The sequence below is a fragment of the Betta splendens genome, chromosome 21, assembly GCF_900634795.4.
Source record: "Betta splendens chromosome 21, fBetSpl5.4, whole genome shotgun sequence".
NCBI classification, from domain to species: Eukaryota; Metazoa; Chordata; class Actinopteri; order Anabantiformes; family Osphronemidae; genus Betta; species Betta splendens.
Window position 1 is genome coordinate 8372964 of NC_040899.1, and position 20693 is coordinate 8393656.

A 20693-nucleotide genomic window follows, 5' to 3' on the forward strand; every position below is an offset into this window, starting at 1 on the left:
TGGAGACTGAGCCGCTCTCTAAACAAAGTAGATAGATATGATAGCACAGAGGAAAGTGCAGAAGGCCAGCTGAGCTCCAGGGGTATTAAGTTCTCTCAGTTTGAGGGTAGTTGGGGCACTTCAACAGCAGCTGACCCGCAGCAAGTTTAGCAGAGGAAATGCCAAATAAACCAGACAAACATTCGATGGTCACACTCATTTATACGGAAAGTTGCATGATGAGGGTAAAGTGAGTTCTGCGAGTCGTACTGTACCTGGTGTAGGTGGACGAGCAGCCGCGATCCAACGCGAGGGGCAAAGAGGCTTCATCATAAAATGCAAAAGGCACAAAGCGATCGTGGCCACGTTCACGGTGCAAACGGCACTTTCCCCCCGCGGCGGCTGGCGTCCGTGTGCGGGGCTGCGACGCGCCGCTCGGAGGGCGGCCACCGACGCGTTTACCTTTTCTTCCCCCCAGTCCTGTGCAGTTCACTATATGCAGCTGGAAGAATGTCGACGTGGAGCTGCCAAACGTGAACGCGTGTTCATGAGCGCGCATGAGAGGGGGTGAAAAAAAAAACGGGCTTTTGGTGTAATTTCGCGCAGTGGCACAGCGAGCTGCACTTTGGTGCGAGGTTCTTTACAGATAGGTGCAAGACTCAGGACCAAGTCTGCGTTATTACGACGACATATTTGACTTACGTTTCGATGTGACTTATTGCTTAGGCTGAGACGTCAGATCGGTTCGTGTTTGGCAGATTATACGGTTTTACAACACTCCACGGCTTCATTAAATCGCAGTTTCCTCTCAGATTGAGTAAAACAGGTCATTTAAAGTTTCCTATAGGCTGTTAAAGACATAGTTCTGTGTTCAGAAAAAAAGTAATAGAAGAAATATAAAGGTAGAAGGGCTGGTTACTGTGGCGTTGTTAAAGCAATCAGCTGTTGAAGAAGTATTCAATCTTATATTTAAGACCCTAATATTATGTTAGAAGCAATAATACACCTTCATTTGAGTAAAGGTCACTTAATCAGTAGGCTATAATAAAAGTATTTGCCTATATTATTACAGTCTATAAAATGCTACTGGAATATTGATACTAGTGAGTTTATGTTTATTTATGTGTAAAACAACATTTGGTTTTAACTACTTCATAGTCTTATGATGATTATTTTATGAATGCAGGTTTCATAAAGCATCTAGGTTTGTATAATCTGTTGTAATCTGCAAAGTTGCTAGCAGTACTGGCTGCCTTAAACACACAGCGGTTACCTCTGGAATGTGCTAAAGTGGTATAAAGTAGGAGAAAACGTACTTACCTACAGGACTTGAGACCAACTTGGTTCCGCTCCACCTCTGTACAAAACTCTTTGACGTGAAAGACTGACCTTTTTAGCAAGTGAAGCAAAAAAGCAAGTGTGAGTAGGTGTGGATGAAGTCAACTATATTTCCTTCTTAATTTTATTTGAAGTAAAACATTACCTCAACTCTGGAGTTGAAATAATTCTTTTTCGCTGCTGGGCACCAGCCTCAGTAGCTTATCGTTAGTAAAATCAAACCTAATCAGGCGGAAGTACTGTAGTTTAACTCATAAAACCGTTGACTTTACTGCAATAGCTAATAAATACTGTACTGTTAAATATGTCCACCTGAATATTTTCTAACATAGACTTTGTCTTCTGAATGAAGCCTTGCTTACCTTTTGCTTCATCTCATTTTCCCGAACATCTCCCACTGTTAATCACGGCGCACGTTAAGATGTTACACTCTTAAAGTATTTAGGGGACCTCGGGGCTCCGGGACCCACCACTCATAGTTACCACCAGGGGGCGGTATGCACTCGACTAAGCGATGATGACGGAGTTAAAATGGAAACGGAACAGACTTTGCAATGTCAAATAAGTTGTTTGAAAGGCGGCTAAACACAGGCGATGTCAGTGGGTGCATTGTTTTTACACACAGAAGATTGATTACGATCTTTCTTGCGTGGACTATGCTTATATCGTTCGAACGCACGTGATATACGTTGTATAATGTGTTTATTTGGCCATTTCCTCGCGAGCCCTATCTGCCGCGGCCAGCGAGGCGCGCTCGACACGCACGCACACACGCAATCCTTATCTGCGGGCTCATAGGCCGGCGCGAGGGGGACGATCCCGGCCCCGCAGCTCCGTGGGCAGGGCCATCGCTTCCGCACGGTTGGTTAAAATTAGAGGAAGCAATATTTCCCTCGACTCCCCAGCTGCGACGGACTCTATCGGCTTCGCACCTCTCGCCATTTTAGTTTGCCGTTTTGAGGAATAACACACACTTTTAATTATAAGGCGTTTTTCCCCTGCCGGCGACACCGATCTCCATGATGATGGAAATGGAGGTGATGCATTCCAATCCGCAGGTAAATAAACTAGTATTTCTAAGGCAGTATTATAGGGGACAAACAGGCGGACATGGACTGGTAACTTTGTATTACATGGTCAGAGACTTTCCTATAGTCACATGAACTTTTCCTGGTTTGGCTTAAAGTAATAAACACAACGAGAGCCCGTTTATGTCGTAGACTACGTTTTATAATCTCGGAATGACAGCTCCAATATAGAGACACTCTGTTACACCTTAAACACATTAACGTCATTGCTTCCAGTTCTTCAATTCACCTTTGACGTTTCACATCGACAGGAAATACCGCAAATCCCATAGAAACATTCTTATATGTCATTGTTTATAGTGTTTCGCGTTATTTACTTTGTCCGGACATGTCTGGTAAACAGAAAAAGGCTCTTGGGGCTTTCACTGCCCCCTCCTTCCCCTTCCTCCAAGCATGTGATCTCTCTCATATCTGATACCGGCGAACTGGAAATGAATGAGCTCTTTAAAAGGTCATAAATGTTTGTAGAGATGTTTTTGTCTATCTATCTATCTATCTATCTATCTATCTATCTATCTATCTATCTATCTATCTATCTATCTATCGATCTATATCGATCGATCGATCGATCGATCGTCAGCTGACATTGGCTGAATGTATGAATTGAGGCTACTCTGATTGACAGGGGGCTAATATCATGTCTAAAGGTTAGACATCCACCATATGATGATGCAAGAAGCAGTAACAGGCCGTGGGAGTTAGGTTCCACTTGAGGCCCTCTCTTTTACCAGAAGTCAATCAATAACCCACATGTAAAGCATCTAGACTTTGAGTCACTGCTCTATCACCTTGTTTGATAGACGACGGGCATTATTTAATCAGTGTCCCTTTCGTTCTAAACATGCCTTGTTTGGTATTTGGGAGTCATGCGTGTGCGACATGCCTTCAGACTGAAGGCATGTCGTTTGGCTTATACACTTGTCCTTTGTCTTCTGCTCGGCTTTGGGAAATCGGAGTATTTCCACGCGCTGGTTTCCTTGTGCTGCTGCCAGTCCAGGTCTGATGACGACAATGCTGCTGATCCCATCTTGATAACCTTGTACTACACCCACATGTTCTACATTTACACTATCTAATTGGCGTTAAAACAGAATATTAGAGATAGGTACTTTGGTTGTGGGGTTATTATATAACAGGAATATTAATCAGTAACTGTGAAGGAGCTCTTTGAACCTCTCACAGTTTGTTTAGACAGGATTGTTTTCAAGGTGCCTGTCTGAGCTTAGGTGTCACCGTCAGTCTAGTGTGTTTTTTTTTTTAGTTTGGAAAACACAGATGACCTCAATACAGTGCGTTCCCACATAGGCATTTTGGGCACTTCCTCATTCCTGCACAAGCCATAATGTCAGGTTGTGCGCTTACCTCTCGGTCGGTGAGTGTGATTTATTGTATGCAGCCTCACTAAAGCATAATCCCCCAGTGCTCAGGCCTCTGATGCAACACAGAAGCAAAGAGGGTTAGTGGGTTTTTATTTTGAAGTGCCACACGGCACAGTAAGTCACACTGTGTCAACATTGTCTTTAAATATGTGTTGGTTCCTGTGTTCTGTTATTATTATTATTATTATTATTATTAGTTTATGTTTAAGTCCCTTTGGACTTAATCAAAACTAATCAAAAGAAAAAAAATCAATTAAACAGTATTTTCTCCTCCTCTGGTTTCACATCCTCTTTGTTTATTGTTCTGCTTTGTGCTCGACTTCTCCTCAGTTCCTCGTTGGCTTCCTTCAGGCATTATGAAGCCAAGCTCACATTATGAGTGCGCCCAAATCAGATGAACAAGTCACATGCTAAGGAGTTTTTCTTGCGAGCCAGTATTTTGGGTTTATTCAACGTCCCGGGACCTTGTGAAACTGCTTCCTTCTGTAAATAAGTAAAAGGCTAAATGTAGAAAATAGCTACAGCCTGTTTCATTTTCAAAAGGCACATGACATTCAGCCCAGGGGTCAAGTCTGGTGGCTACGTGATGAACATGAGTGCCCAGTTGCCTTTACTCTGGTATTTTGTGTTGTTGGGAGCTCGAACCTTAGTCTTTAAATGCTAATTATAGATGTGTCATTTCTGCCGTGTTAGCTGTGCTCAAATCAGTTACCAAGAGTAATGTCAAACAGACAGAAAGATTGACCCTCTTTTCTACAAAATGCTCGTTTGCTGTCTAAATGTACTCCATCTCGATAATTAAACTGAAACTTGAGGCTGGCTGTGCAAATGAGGCTAGTACTCCGTGTCCTGCTTTGAGGTTGAATGGGGCAAATGAAGTCACACCTCAGTACAATGAGATGGGCAATGGTCACTTCCCTCGGAGTATCGGGTGCTGGTGTTTGTTGGCAGCGGGGGAAAGAGAGAAGTCCATGTATTATGCATGGGCTTCTCACTCTTGTAATTAGTGTTAGTGCCGCTGCGTTTGAACAAACACTAAGGGACAGGGTGTGTCAGCTGCAGCAGCCCTGTTTCACAGCGCCGTAGCTCGCTGCTCCAGCCTTCAGCATGGCCGCCGCTCCCAACACCCTAAACTGATCCGTCCCCTCCCTCTTCCAGGACATGGAGCTGATCGACATCCTGTGGAATCAGGACATCGATCTGGGAGCCAGGCGGGAGGTGTTTGACTACAACCACCGCCAGAAGGAGCACGAGCTGCAGCGGCAGCGGGAGCTGGAGGAGGAGAAGAGGCTGCATCTGCTCCGGGAGCAGGAGAAGGCCCAGCTGGCGCAGCTCCAGCTCGACGAGGAGACGGGAGAGTACATACCGCGCCCGGCGCCCGCCGCCGCGCCGCTGGGGGCCTCACAGGTGCGTGCACACGGCCGGCGTCGCAGCTAGACGCCCGCGGCGCCTGATAGGCCGCCGCGCCGTAACCAGGCAACCGCCTCATCCCGCGCGGCCGCAGGTGCGTCGGGAGTTTTCCATCGGTGCGTTGTGCTCCGGGAGCGGCCCCGCGGCGACGACGCGTGATTTGTATGAAGTCATGTGGTGTTTTTTTTTTTTTTTTAAATTTAAAAGAACTGCACCACAGAGGGTGTGTAGGTGCTAAACGAGCCGCGCGCTCCTTCACCTTTCGTTGCAGAATGTCAGCTTCCCGGACGACGGCGAAGCCATGTCGTTTGACGAATGTCTGCAGCTCCTGGCGGAGACGTTTCCTGTAGAGGAAGCGGAGGTAAGAACGGCGACTACGCGGTCGCGACACATTTGCACCTTTTCACAACTGCCAAGTACAAAATCGTCAAAAATTGGTGTTCTTGTGCCTCACAGAACACCTCCGTGCCCGGCAGCAGTAACACCATGGCCATGACCCCCGAGCAGCCGGCGCTGCCATCAGCCCCACAGACGATGACCCCTGACCTGGAACAGGCCTGGATGGAGCTGCTGTCCCTCCCTGAGCTGCAGGTACAGTGCGAGACGTGCACGTGGGAACAGATACGTGAAGAACGCTGTGGACTGACTTCACAGCACAAATGGCTTTTTGTTTGCCCTGCGAGAATGGGATCTCGTAAATGCGAGCAGGCGCTCATTCCGCCGTGATCGGGTTTCATAGCTGAGACACAGCACAGGCCGTGTCCGCTCCTCTGGGATGGTCAGAGAAAAGGCAGAGGCACCGTCCTGTGCTTCGCGGCTGAATGGGAAGGCCGTTTTTCCAGGCGCTGCCTTATCATTTTTTTAAAGCAGCTCATATTTGCATTAGCGCCTGGGTGGACCGGCGCTGTGTGTGTGTGTGTGTGTGTGTGTGTTGTTGACCTCTGTGTTTGGGGATAGGCAGAATAGACCATTAGCTGATAACGCTCAGATTGTACCTGCTCGTATGCACCCTGTCAGTTAATAAGCAGCAGTCAGTTGGAACAAACCCGATCACATGCTCTCGTTCAGGATTTAAAGCTGGTTCGACGTGTTGTCAGGTATTGGGTGCATTTGTTAATGGTTGTGTATCTTTTTTCTATTACAGCAGTGCCTCAACATGCAAATGGAGGAAACACTGGAGACTACATATCCTCTGCCCAACAACCCAGAAGTACAAGATCCCAACTTCCCGTTTTACCCCGTGACCAGTCTCCCAGACAGAGAATCAAACACTCTGACCATCGCTCCTGGAGAGTTCATGAATACGTTTGATGGCTCCATTCCTACTATGGCTCCATCAGACAGACTCAGCCGAGTGGAGGCGAACGCTCCTCTGCTAAATACTAACTTTGGTGCCGAGAGTTTCTGCGACATCTTTTACCCCGGCGCCGTCCTGGAGGAGAGCAGCGCCCAGCGGGGGGTCGAAGACAATGACAGCGACGCCATGTCTGACGTCCCCTCGCAGCCTTCCTTCACAACAATGGACCTTTACAGCCTCTCGCCCGGGGATGAGTTTGATGGGGGCAAACACAGCGTGATGGCGGAAACGCCAGACTCCGATTCAGGAATCTCCGCAAACACAAGTCCGAATGGAAGCTCACCTGACAAATCGGCGTACAGCGATTCAGAAATGGAGGAGATGGACCACAACCCCGGAAGCGTGGAGTCTGAATACTCGGAGATGTTCTCGCTCAACTTCCAACCCGACGATCACCATTTGGCCATTTTTGTGTCTGCACCCACGGAGCCAATGCAGCAGGAGAAGAAGCCCAAGCAGCACAAGGCGGAGCCGGCTGAGGACGGCGGTCCGGACGACGCCCCGTTCACCAAAGACAAGCAGAGGAAGCGCTCGGACGCGCGTCTCTCCAGAGACGAACAGAAGGCGAAATCCCTCAAGGTCCCCTTCTCCGTCGACATGATCATCAACCTGCCCGTGGACGACTTCAACGAGATGATGTCCAAGCACCAGCTGAACGAGGCCCAGCTGGCCCTGGTCCGGGACATACGGCGGCGCGGCAAGAACAAGGTGGCGGCGCAGAACTGCCGCAAGCGCAAGATGGAGAACATCGTGGGCCTGGAGCACGAGCTGGACTCGCTGAAGGACGAGAGGGCGCGTCTGAGGAGCGAGAGGAGCCGCAACGCCGGCGACCTGAAGGCCATGAAGAAGCAGCTGAGCAGCCTGTACCTGGAGGTCTTTGCCATGCTGCGGGACGAGGAGGGCAACTCCTACTCGCCGTCCGAGTACTCGCTGCAGCAGTCGGCCGACGGCACCATCTTCCTCGTGCCGCGCGTTAAAAAAACTGTCAGGCGTGAAAACAACCACTTTTCTTCTCTGTGATACGGTACTGCATCATCATCATCATCATCATCATAGCAATACTATGCAATAGGTGTGTAGTCACTCAGCTTTAAAGCATTAGCAGCTCAGCAGAACTATTGTACAGTTTCTCTTAAATGTTGTAATATTTTTGATATTTTACTTCTTTTATACTCAGATTCTTTAACCAAGACAAACATTATTGAGGTAAAATGTTACTGTGTGTGCGTGTGTATATATATATATGTATATATTATATCTGTATGCTAATGATTGTTTCAATCTTCGCTTACATCATATTTTCTAACCTTCCCGTCATGATTTGCTCTGGTTGCCCTGGATGGTTTTTAAATCTCCTGTGCTTTACAATAAACTATTCCTACGGCTGTACAGGCTCTTGCTTCCTGACTGATACCGGGCAGACATTATTATTAATGCATAAGCCGCTTCTGGGCTTCAAAGTTTTCCCAGAACACACAGAATATCTTTACTCAAACGGCGTCACTGGAATTCTTCCACCTGTCTGAGCTTTGTTCGCGCTGTGGCCTAAAATGAAAGGCGTGCACCTCCCGCCGCCAGAACCTGCACCCACTGCATTCCGGCGCGGAGCACAATGCAGGGGCAGAGCGTTCGCGCCGGCAACCGGCTCAGCGTATGCAAAGGTGATGGCCTGCGCAATTGCTGCAAGGCTCCGGGCGACCGTTGACACGCCGGCGTTATCTTTGATCGCCCGGCTCACTTTCCGCTCGCCTGGCAGAGTTCAGAGGGGGTGTGACAAAAGGCAACGGAGTTTAACAGTGAAGGCCTTCGTCCCCGATAACAGCTGATTACAATAAAAAGGTAAACAAATCAGATTCGGCCTATTGCTTTGAAGCACTACACTGAAATAAAGCACTGGAGTCTAGAGAAAACATTTATTTAAGAGCATTGGGTAACATTTGGTAAATGCACATTTATATCAACAGTTCATTACCACAGCTTTTAATCATCAGTTCTGTATAAAAAGAGAATATTAGTCTACAGCCACACGATTGTGCAACTGATCGCACCACATTTGTGGATTTTGTGAGGCTGAGCGTACATGACCAGACCTGAAACTCTGAGCGTACGTTCCAATTACCTATGGTTGAGGCAGATCCGCTGAAAAAACATTTATTAAAATTATTCAAGACATTTTACAGTGCGTCTTCACAAATCCGACTATAAATATACTTTCTATGAAAAGTTGCTGGTGATTCAGAGTAATTGCTCAATCCTTAAATACGCTCAAGGTCACCAGTTCCACATTCTGGAGTAATTTAAGCTGTTGCGTTTTCAACATCAGTGACCTTTACTACATTTTGAAAAACTATACTAACTATAACCACGTTAGTTGTTTTTGACTGTTTGCATTCTTCTGCCAACTACTGCAAGAAAATTAAGTTTTTTACAGTTTGCATTTCATTATCGAGCTTTGCTGCTTTCCTCACTCAAAGCTATAAAGTTGTGTTTTGGATGGTTGATTGGAAAAGATAAGAGGATGTCTGACAACTTGGATTTGTGCTTTGAAACCAGTAATACCTTTTTCCACCACTAACTTCTATACAGAATATTATTAAATTAATTGTCATTATGTGGGAATGGAAACTATTACTGTACGATACATCCTGTTTTCATTCCCTTGCTCATCACGCGTTTCATCATCAGTTGTTTTGTCTTTTTCCCATAACTTGCTGGTTGACGGTAAAGATAATCAGAAACACAGATTTGCATGTTTTGCATTCATGGTATACCAACCAGTGTGCTGAAGGTCACAGGCTGCAGCTGGTCAAAGTGGAGCTTTACGTTCCAGTATTGCCATCCTGCCCGGTGAACCTTAAAAGACCTTTTCACCTTGTATTATAACCATGTACACTTAAGATTGCAATATGAGCAGCCTTGGATAGTATTTGGAAAATGTCTTACCCATCCAGAACCTTCCATGTTATCAGCAAGAAGAGAAATCCTCTTTCCACATCTGTAAATCAAGCAAAGTGGTTACTCTTACCTGCTCCACCGTCTCAAGTCAGCTTTTGTGAAATACTCACTCCCTTTTCTTGTTTTAAATGTCTGAAATCTAGGACTTGTGTGGATAAAAACTGCAGTATCACTGACTCAACAGGATCTCCAATGTGTCCAGGAACTAGTCTTTCTTCGCTAGCACCAGCTGCTGGAGGGTTTAGCTAGCCTTGAACGCGAGATAGATGCTCACTACCAGGGCACGACACTGCAAGCTTCCTCCATGGGCGTTGTGCTCGATGCTGCCTTCTCCCTTCTGCCTCACAATGCTGCCTGGTCCACTGTGCTGGGGCTGAAGACGTCCTGTCTGACAGTCATCTGCAATCTTCCACCCTAGCGACGCTGAGGGCCCAAATGCAGGTGCTCGTGGCTGTTACAATGCTACTGGCCCAACACTGGCACATGTGGTGCATGGGCCCTGGCCCTAGGCCTACCCACAACTCCCTTTTCATTGACCCTAGTACAGGCAGGTACATACAGCAGAGATCACTACATTCAGCCACGCAAGACTCAAGTAATACTCCACAGAAGGATCAGAACGTTCAAACAGACTGATTTGCTAAACTTCACAGTCACAAACAACAGTAAACATAAATTCTGAACCAATGACGCACTGAACCTCGTTTTTACTTTACTAAGCAATTTTATTCGTCCTTTTTCTACTAATCAAAATAGGTTTCGATTGGCTGGGAACAAAGTAGTGTGGGGGACTCTCTCAGTTCCTTGCATTGGTTGACACTGGTACTACCAACGATTTACACGGTGCTTCACATACAAAAAGAAAAATTTTAAAACACACTTGACACTTTCAAATGTTCATAATAAATTTAGAATGAAAAACTGTTACTTCCGGCTTATCTGAGGGCCTGAAACAACTAAGCTATATGACAAAGGATTAATTGACCAGAAGAAAACTAACCCATGTACAAAAAGAAAAATATAGATATTAAGAACGGACTTTAGATAAAAAAAACAATTTGACTCTTTCCCCCTGATACCATAGGCACAATACACACACACTTCAGACACACATGAGGAAAAATGTCTTGGTAGGGAAACATCTATCACAATTAGAAAAAGGTAACATCTGCACTCATGTTTGAGTATACAGTCCTTCTTGCTGCAGTAATGTCTGACTTGTGTGCTCCTCTAATGCTTTCAGATGACTGCCTCAATGTACCCTGCAGCTTTCCTGACAATTCCTTTGCTCACCTCCTCGCCTCTCCTGCTAAGAACTGAAGCCTGTTGAATGGATACAGGATAGAACAAACAGTTATTCTGCACTTTCATGGGCTATACTCTGCTAGGAGGCCGTTTGGAGTCGAACTGCAACTTACCAAAACATGAAGTTAATTAATAGCGCCGTGAGCTGTAGCCACCTCCGCCAGAGCTGTAGCCACCTCCGCCTCCGCCAGAGCCGTAGCCGCCTGCAGTTAGATCACAAACAAAATAATGAGCAGGAAAAATTTGATTGATTGTTATTTAGAATTAGACAAATGCAGAATAAAACTAACCTCCATATGGTCCACCTGAATTTCTGCCACCGAAGCTGTTTCCCTTCATGGGTCCATAGTTTGACTGCTGTCCACCATAATTTCCAAAGTCATTGTAGTTTCCACCCCTCCATAACCTGCAGATACAAGAGTTTACTCTAAGGCAAGGCTTCGTATTATAAGTCATATGACACATTTTCTATGGTGTTCAATGTAATAGCTCATATTCTGTGGTTTACCTCCATCATTACCTCCATAACCTCCATCGCAGCTTCCACCAAATCCACCTCCTTGGTTGCCATAGCCTGGACCACCACCTCCGTATCCCCCTCGGCCTCCTCCATAACCTGGTCCTCCTCCATAATTACCTCCTGGGCCTTCAAATGTACAACAGAATCTAGTTGCTTAACACTGTTGTAGTGAATATCTACACTTTGCACTTAGTCCAGTCTACTATACACTTCACATGTACAATGTAATAAGCTCACCATTGTCAAAATCGTCCCCATAACGTCCTCCACCATAGCCAGCTAAAATGAAAGAAAAACACATTATATTTAGTCTTGTAGCTTTATTACAGTCGAAGCTGTAGCTCTAGACTCATGAAGATTCTTTTGCTAACTGAGCATTCAAAATGCATTTAATAACAAGGTTTTAGGTTGAACAGCAAAACGAGAGCTACCATTTCATAAAAAAAGCTAGCGTATAACCTATATTATTTTTATTTACATTAAGGTTGTTTTGTATGTTTAATGTTTTCCTTGGCTTATATGATTAACATACGGTAACTGTTTACAGAAACTTGACGCCAGAGGAGCAGTTGTACCCTGCCAAGCCCAAGTTGAGTAACCCGTTTTACAGGATGGCTTTGTCCATACACAATCTAAATAAACCCACACCACTAAGAATAGGACCTGCTAGAACAAGTAAAAACCAGATCTTGTCCCTCCCTCGTGAACAGGCCTGAAGTGCCCGGGAGAAAACAATTGCTTGTGAGAGCATGCGTGCATTTAACTGAGTGAAGGTTCAGGACGTTGCTACAATAAAGAAGCAGCGGCTTAGTGACTCCAACCTGAACACACAAAAGTTCAAAGGGAGCACTTTGAACTGACATGTGAATCCTCACCTCGGCCAAAGCTGCCGCCGCCACCACCTCCAAAATTACTCCCCCGGCCCATGAAGTTCCCAGATCCTCCACTCCTGCCACCTGATGAACAAGGATATCATTTGACAGTTGCTTTTGACAGCAATGAAGTATCAGTTAGTAAATAAACAATACACATATATAGGCCAATAGATAGAAATTATTTATTGATGAAATTCTTACCCCTGTTACTTGACATAGCACTCATTTCCTGTTTTGAGAGAGCTTTCCTGACCTCACAATTGTGGAAATTGATTGTGTGGAATTTCTGGGCTATTAAAAAAAAGCAAATATGACACATATGACGCCAAAATGCGTAATATTTACCAACAGACAAGTAAACACTAAAGTGAGAACAACCGCTTACCAACAATTTTGTCAACAGTGTCATGGTCGTCAAAGGAGACGAAGCAGAATCCTCTCTTCTTCCCCGTGGAGCGTTCTTCCATGATGTCAATGCATTCAATCTTTCCATACTTCTCGAAATACTCTCTAATGTGGTACTCCTCCGTGTCCTCCTTAATTCCACCCACAAAAATCTTCTTTACAGTTAAATGGGCACCGGGTTTGTTCGAGTCCTGAAACAGAGCACATCAATGAGCACACATCCAAAGCCATAGCTATTACCTGCCTGCGATCTTTCGTTTACCTCTCTGGATACAGCCCGCTTGGGTTCAACTACTCGCCCATCTACTTTGTGAGGCCTTGCTTTCATGGCATCATCCACCTCTCCTACAGAGGAATATGTTACAAAGCCAAACCCTCTTGATCGCTTGCTGTTGGGGTCCCTCATCACCTGGAAGCAAAGAAATTATAACATAAAAGGCAGTGAGAACAGTTTATTATTCACCTATTGTTTAATGTCATTCATATACACGTTGCTACTGACTAAATAAACAAATAAATAGAAGAAAACATACCACACAGTCCGTCAGACTTCCCCATTGTTCAAAATGGGCCCGTAAACTCTCCTCGGTGGTTTCAAAGCTCAGACCTCCAATGAACAGCTTTCTGAGCTGCTCCGGCTCTTTAGCCTCGCGATTCTGAGAGCAAAAGAAGAAAACAAACAACTTATGGAAAAATCATCACTCAACACAGGTGCGTCTGTACAGACACTGCACCGGGATAGCCCGACGTCCCCGTTCTCCTGCTGCTGTCAAACAGCTGATGCACACACATCTGCAGCCAATCTGTCAACAAGCGATAACAGTAACGCCATGCTACGCTATGGTGGCAATAGGCAATTCTAGTGGTAATTTACATAAAAGAATCACATTATGAAACAACACAGGCAACAGACGATGCTGACTAAATGGCACATCTTATAAAGAAATCGTAAAATTGAGGCCCAGTGGGGAAACTATTAGCTTTAGCAGTTAGCATCAGCTAGCTTACTCCAGCTGTGCAGGTGCTGTGACATTTATAAAACACTGAAAACATAAACTGGTGGTGTATGTTGCGTACACTCTTACACGATGGTCATCTATCAGTCTAATAAAACGTAGAGCTCACCGGTGCTAATGTCACCCAGCTAGTTAGTTAGTCACCTCACAGTCATTTAGCTTCAGAACCACACTAGCTGCGCTGCAACACTGAGCTTACGTTAAAACTACAGCGAAACCACGAGTTGCAACATACAACGCAATGCATCCGCCGTCAATGCTGCGTTTGTAATAAAAGGAAGCCGTGGCGTTGCTGCACTGTTTCCAAAACACCCGTATTTTATTTGCAACATTTCCAAGCGCCTCACCTCCATTTTGCAGATATCCATGGACACAGTTGGGAGCAGAGCGGGTCACGTGACCTGTAGCCGCCTGCTCACTGCTGCGCCGATGCTGCCGCTTTCCAGCGCAGGTACAGCTACTCCTGTTTATGTGCTGAATGTATTATAATGATAATAATGAATTGTACTGTATTAAATGCACATGAAGAACAGAATAGAATAATTTGTTCCCTGCAACTCGCACGACTCACTCTCTTTCCTGTTGAATCAAACGTTAGAAAGAGAAGGTTAATTTGCGCCATCTACTGGCTAAAATACGCATGTTCCTGCAACTCTGACAGACCTCCGCAGCTGATGATTGATACGTTACAGTATTAAGAGCAAGTATGTAAAAATAAAAACATATATTGTAAAAATATATGTGGACTGAAACTGAGACTACACTAATGGCTGGAGAGATGTGTCTTCTTGTTGCCGCTTCTCATCACATAGATACATATATATTTATATACATACTTTTAGTAATATTAATATACAAAGCACTATTATCAAATTAAATATATATATTTGCTGTTGTATCATTCATTACCTGTGTCTTGTGTAAACTTTATGCATTTATAGCTTTTTTATTCCCGCTGATGGATGTTGACAGTGTTTTGTGCTCGTGCAATTATTTGACCCTTCTCTAAAAATTTGACTCAAAAGAACTTGATCATTTTTATTTCCATGTGGGATTTACAAAGTTGCTGAGATTCCGAATCAGAATTGACAACTTTTTGTATAGTTCATTGTGAAATAAAACCCCATAGTAACAGAAGAGGACATGTAAGTAAGTGAAAGTAGAATTAAACTGTTGAAATAAAAAATACTAAAAAGCACAACCGCGCCAAACTGATAGATTGTTTGTATTAGTTAATGAGATGTGCGACACGTAAAACCTTCCTTAGATGCAATTAACCAACAGATTCAACTGGCACAGAAGTGTATGACATCTGAAAGTTACCGGTAAGTCAAATTATCATGTCCTCGCTGCCTGTAACACAACAGGTTATACAGGTGGACCAACTGCTAATCAGCGTCTGTAGTTGTTGTATACAGACATCATAATTAAGCACTGCAATAATTAATTTAGTGCAGTATTTCCAGGAAGAGCTTCCACAGGATTTTGTTTGCTGTAGAAAAAAAAGATTAAAAAACATGAAGAAATAAGATAAACATGACAGAGAGACTTGAAACCTGCCGTGTGTCATTTGTGTAGTCACTGCAGAGATTTTATATATATATATACAGTGTATATATAATTTTTTTTAATCATCTCAAAAACATAGCAGATTAAACAGCAATCTCTTCATATCATGGTTAAATATTTCAAGGCTGATTCTATTCAGCTGTAATTGTGGAAGCACAACATTCGTCGCGCTGACAAGGATATTTAATTGGGCAAAAATGATCTATGAGCCAGATGCTACTGAGGCTTTTTGAAGCTGACCAACATCTCCAAATATATGACTGCTTTATGGTTTTACAGTGTCTGTCATTAACTTTATTGTAGTGTGTGAGGAAAATGCAGCGCCACTAAAAAGGGTAATGTTTCTTCTGACACTAATAATAACCAGTATTTATGACAGGACCATACTTCAAATTCAAGAGCCAGTCTTTGTTTTCTTCTGTTTCAGTTTCTCCGTTTCAGCAGTAATTCCACATACTATTTTTGGTGTTTGCTTATTTTGATGTCATACTATCCACTTTCTGTTTTGAAAATAGGATCCATGATGAACCAGGATGGTCAGTGGTGTTATTGATGACAACAAATACCTGTATTTGGTCTGTACATTTGGAGCAGATGCCTGTTCAGCAGGACTAATGTCACATAGAGCATCTGCTCTAAGATGTTTTTTCTCTCTGTATTTAGAACAAATATTTAAAATAACAGTTTAATAGTTCAAGTCTAATCAAATATTACAGTAGACTAATCATACAATAAGCTTTGTATATCATTGTTTTTGTGACAGTGATGTAAAATACTATTATTATTATTATTATATTATACTACAGGATCCTTGTCAGGTTTGAACCAATTATTGCCATGCACACATCAATCATAAATCCATCCATCAATTTGACTCCAGACAGCTGATATTTGGCTGAAAATATGAAAATATGTGTGCACGCATTTCACCGCTAACAGCTGCTAAAAAACTAACAATCACAGGTTTCCCCTTATTGTTTACATTGCTTTGTAGATTCATTTAAGTGATGTCAGTGACAAGGATGGATTCTGCGGTGATTAAATACAGAAATTGTATTAAAAAGTAGCAGAATTCATTAAATGTACATACAGGCATTTAACAAGAATACAAGAATTGAATCTACTATACACTTCACATATAGTAGAAGATTGAATTACTACTTCATTATTGCTTTGACAGTTATTTATTACTACGCACTAGACTAATGTTGTACATGCAAAACTAACTATGACAATAAACCTTTATGGCTTACTATAGCTGGGCATCCTAACAGTATATATGTGATACAATACAACCTAATGGCTAACGTTTCAAATTAAGTTCACATTTTAAGGCACTTCAAATGTATAATTAAGCACATATTATACATAATGTATTCTTTTTTTAATATACATACCATAGTCTCACCATCTAATGTGTATTATAAACTCATTTTTGACCATTAAACCATTAAAGCTGTTGGACTCTGATGAAAGGCAAAAGTTGGTATTCGTGGTTGAGACGTACATGAAGTCATTATAGGCATAGCCTATATATCAACAAGTCCAATATTAAACATAAAATGCTGCTTACAGTAATAATGCAAATGTATCAGAGATAATAAAAACCATAAAATGCACATTAGCACATTGTATAGTAGCATTAGCTTTACGTTATACGGTGTGTTTACATCCTAAAGAAACTTGAAACTACGATAACCACGCCAAAAAATCATCACCCCGTGACTGATAAATAATGTGATTAGTGGACGTCAGCAGCTCAGATTGTGCAGCGAGTGTAGTGACAGTAAACACTACAGTATCAGGCCCTCGCAGATGCAGGGTGATGGATGCTCTGTGTACACATTTTTGCCCCAACCTCAGGACAAGATGTTTGTTTGGTTGTTGATCACACCCCTCAGTCTTTGTACTTAACTGCTGCCTGACACAAACATACATCACAGGTCCCACACAGTGCTACGTGCTGGGGACAATTCTGTTCAATGCACTCGTTGTGGCTGCTTCGTCCTTTCAGACGGCCTCATATGAAAAAGCCTTTATATTTTTCAATCACCGCCAACCTCTTTTTCTTATATATATATATATATATATATATATATATATATATATATATATATATATATATATATGGGTTGTTTGTCAGAGCCACATATGTACAGTAATGGTAGGGATTCAGCTAGGTTTTAAGCCAGACAACTGGATTTAAATACAATTAGCAGTTCATTTAAATCAAACAGGGTTAAAAAAATAATAAAATTGTTAATTACTCACGCTCATAAAAACGTCTTGATTTGTTTGATTCATCGTACAGTCATAGAATCTTAGTCTTGATTATAAATTTTTTTGGGGGGGTGACAAATGAGCAAGCCCCTGAAATAGAGCGAGATGACATCCTTGTGTGGACTAAAAGGCAGCACTTAGAAACGTGATTAAATAATTAATACAGGTTTTATATCCATTTTACACCACCAAATTATGGTTTGCCATATATCTGAGAAGCCGCGGCTGAAGAATAGCATTTCAGCAAAAATTTCATGTACTGTAAATCTTTGTGAGGGAGGAGCCAGTGGCTGCAAATCATGTGTGAGGTGAGGACTGACACGGCTGTAACCTTTCCTCCCTCCTTCAAGTGAAAGCACCCATTGGAAAAAGACTCACAAGCCAAAACTGTGTAGTGTTCCTTTGTTATGCGTGACTTGAAATTTGCATTTACATTCTTCTTCTTTAGCTGTTGCTGAGGGAGTGAACCAACAGTAGATGGCACCGTCTCATAATGTCCACCAGCCCAAAGTCAAGAATCACGCGTTTAAAAAGCGGCGTTCTTTCCTCTAAATCGGTTTTGACCAAAATAAAAGTTATCCTTTGGCAATAAACCTACATAAGTCCAGACACAAGGCCTTCAGCTTGTGCCAAACAAATGAGCTACAAAAGGAATGTAACCTCTCAAAGGATCTCATTTTTGCATCAGCATCCTCTAGATGGCGCCATGGTCCACGAAAAGATGGCCTTTTATTTTCCAATCACATCACCTTGTAAATGTCCAACAGTCTTAAATTATTATTCTTCCCTCGTGTCACATGTCTAGCTACTTGATTACTTCCAATCATCTCGAAACCTTGATTTTATTATTTTCTATAATTAATGTAATTATGAAGACATTTTTATTATTGCTTTATTAGCTGTTGCACCGAAGTATACTTTGTTAGTGAGACCGACAATGCTACAAATCTGTTATCTGAAATATAAAATAATAGTCTTTCTTTCCTTTCATGAACTCAGTGCTCCTCACGGACCCCCTCTCCTGCTGCCTGTGGCGTCTGGAGTGTCAAGGCTGACCTTGTCCTGAGAAAGCGTAGGCCCGACTCCACGGATCCATTAGGGAAGCTCGCCTGCCATAACCTGGGCCTGGGCAGACGGACATACGCAAGTGGAAATTCTGAGGAAACGGGGGATGCGGAGCAGGGAAGCCAGAGAGTCAATTTAGTCACTGTCTACTACCTTTTCGCATGCAAGTACAAAGCCAATCTCACACGCCGGTGTTGACTACAATCTCTCTCTGAGGAATTTGGGGAAAGAACAATTCCCAGCATCTGTTTCCTGTTCACTTGCATGGAGGAAGCTGGGTGTATATCACACCATAGTATAAATAGCAGCAACATTGAATTAACAGAAGCTAAAGTTGGTTACTGTGGCCTTGGATTTGGGTTTGAGCTTTACCTTAGTATGAGGCAATACTTTAAATGGGTTAATTAACATATCCAACTATTTATAACGTACCTGTTCTTTTAGTCTGACACATGATGACCAGTGCAGTTTGTATTGATGCTGCCACAAACTACAGGTTCGGTTTGGCCTATTTCTCTCCGTGTCCTGTATGTGCACAGATCATTACAGGTTTCCTCCAAATGCTCTGTGGGAGCAATAAAGTGTGTTAGGCTGCCTGCTTTGTCAATATGCTCCCAAATGAATAATGCATTGAATTGAAGGTACTTGTGTGAAGCCTGGTGCCGCGGTCAGTTCAGGAAATACCGATCCGTCAAGCATTGTGGCCATTTCTGCTTTTCTAATCCACTGACCACAGCCTTCGCTGCTTCTAGAGGAGGAGTGCCTAGAAACAGTAAGATGCACCGGCTGATTGATGTCCAGAGAAGGGACGCAGATAGTGTAGTGTAATAAAAACCTTTATTTACAGCTCCTCACCGGGGAGCAACAGAGGGCTGCTGTGTTTCCCTCTGGCACTAATTGACCGCCTGCAGCAGGAGAAACAGACTCTCAGCCCTCGCTGGTGTGCAGCTCTCAGATGTAATAATAACCACTATGCTCCCTCTCAGTGTGCTTATAAAGTCATTGTCCTCTACAGCCACTGGAACAGATTCATTTTGATAATGCAGGGGCCGTCTAATGAAATGAGGATTTGGAGACTCTATTTGGTTCCCGTGCTACTGTACGCGCCTGCGCTCCGTGGGAATAGCGTGTGCGGTCCACTGCTTCCTGGGTGAGAAATAAAGGAGTGGGGGGGGGGCGGTGGAAACCATTTCTCCCTTCCCCTAATTTTTGTGTACAGGCAACAAACGACCGCAAAAGTGCTGCTTTCACAATTTTCTCAGGCCCCGACGTTGAGCTCCCAGCAGAACGAGACAAAGGAATGGCGGGATGATGAAGTCCCGAGCAACGCGGGGCAGGTGTTTCCTCCGTCTCCCGGGACCCGAGGAGTACACCTGCCCACTACTAACCCACTGTGATAGATCGATGAAGCAGTAACTGACTCAGCACTTCAAAAGCTCTACCTGGGATTAGAGCACAGAGGACCTGATTGAAACACACTGTCAAGCCACAAACAATAATACGCATCCATCTTGGAGGGCCGACTCCTCTTCCCTCCCCAGTGCTTTACTATCATGGAGAATGATTACACTGACCAATCTACTGGATGAGAGGCAGCGGCTTCATTTCCGCGGACTCGGTGTCTAATGTCATCACTCGGAGGCAGCGCGCAGAATCTGCATCGTTGTGAAGGAAGCAGAATTATGACCTTCACGCATGGAGATCCAGCATCAGCTCACACATGGTGCACGAAACATATGGACGTGGAGAACATAGACACACGCTGTTATGTGCAGAGGCAGGCGGATAAACACATTTCTGATGTTTTATATTAGATAATAGTCTATTTAAAGGGGAATAACCATAAGGCCTGCTTGGTCCCAGGAGTCAGTGACTAATGTCGTATAATAGCCAGTGCTGGCATGGGTCATTTTGCAAGTCGACCCAGGCAAATCCTCTATGGTCTTTTATCCAGTTAGAGAAATGATTACTATCAGTGCATTTCAACACATCTTTTAACTTTACAGATACATTTACGGGCTGCGATGCGGGAAGCAAACACGTGGAAACGGCTGCTAATGGGTCGAAATAAATTTAGGTTTGCAATTATTTAAATGACAGTTTGACAAAACGAAACGGACCTTAACAAAAAAAAAACATATCCCACATTTTT

At 43.6% G+C, this 20693-nt stretch overlaps 2 protein-coding genes across 3 annotated transcripts; one reads left to right on the plus strand and one right to left on the minus strand.

Moving 5' to 3' along the window:
* The first annotated feature begins 2163 nt into the window (after positions 1–2163).
* Positions 2164–7940, plus strand: nfe2l2a (nfe2 like bZIP transcription factor 2a). Of its 2 annotated transcripts, none has more exons than XM_029136970.3 (5): positions 2164–2375; positions 4943–5191; positions 5466–5555; positions 5651–5785; positions 6342–7940. In XM_029136970.3, the coding sequence occupies exons 1-5, from the start codon at positions 2337–2339 to the stop codon at positions 7569–7571; spliced, it is 1743 nt and encodes a 580-aa protein (XP_028992803.1). In that variant the 5' UTR covers positions 2164–2336; the 3' UTR covers positions 7572–7940. The 2 variants fall into 2 exon arrangements, with proteins under 2 accessions (XP_028992803.1, XP_028992802.1); XM_029136969.3 differs by having other exon boundaries at positions 2168–2375; positions 6339–7940.
* Positions 7941–8450: 510 nt separating this feature from the next.
* Positions 8451–14131, minus strand: hnrnpa3 (heterogeneous nuclear ribonucleoprotein A3). The gene is given in 12 exon segments (XM_055505320.1): positions 8451–10829; positions 10925–11014; positions 11102–11209; positions 11212–11217; positions 11320–11457; positions 11569–11610; positions 12207–12287; positions 12408–12497; positions 12592–12802; positions 12874–13020; positions 13145–13267; positions 13975–14131. Coding segments are annotated over 11 exon segments (1041 nt in total). The 5' UTR covers positions 13996–14131; the 3' UTR covers positions 8451–10829; positions 10925–10940.
* Positions 14132–20693: the final 6562 nt, after the last annotated feature.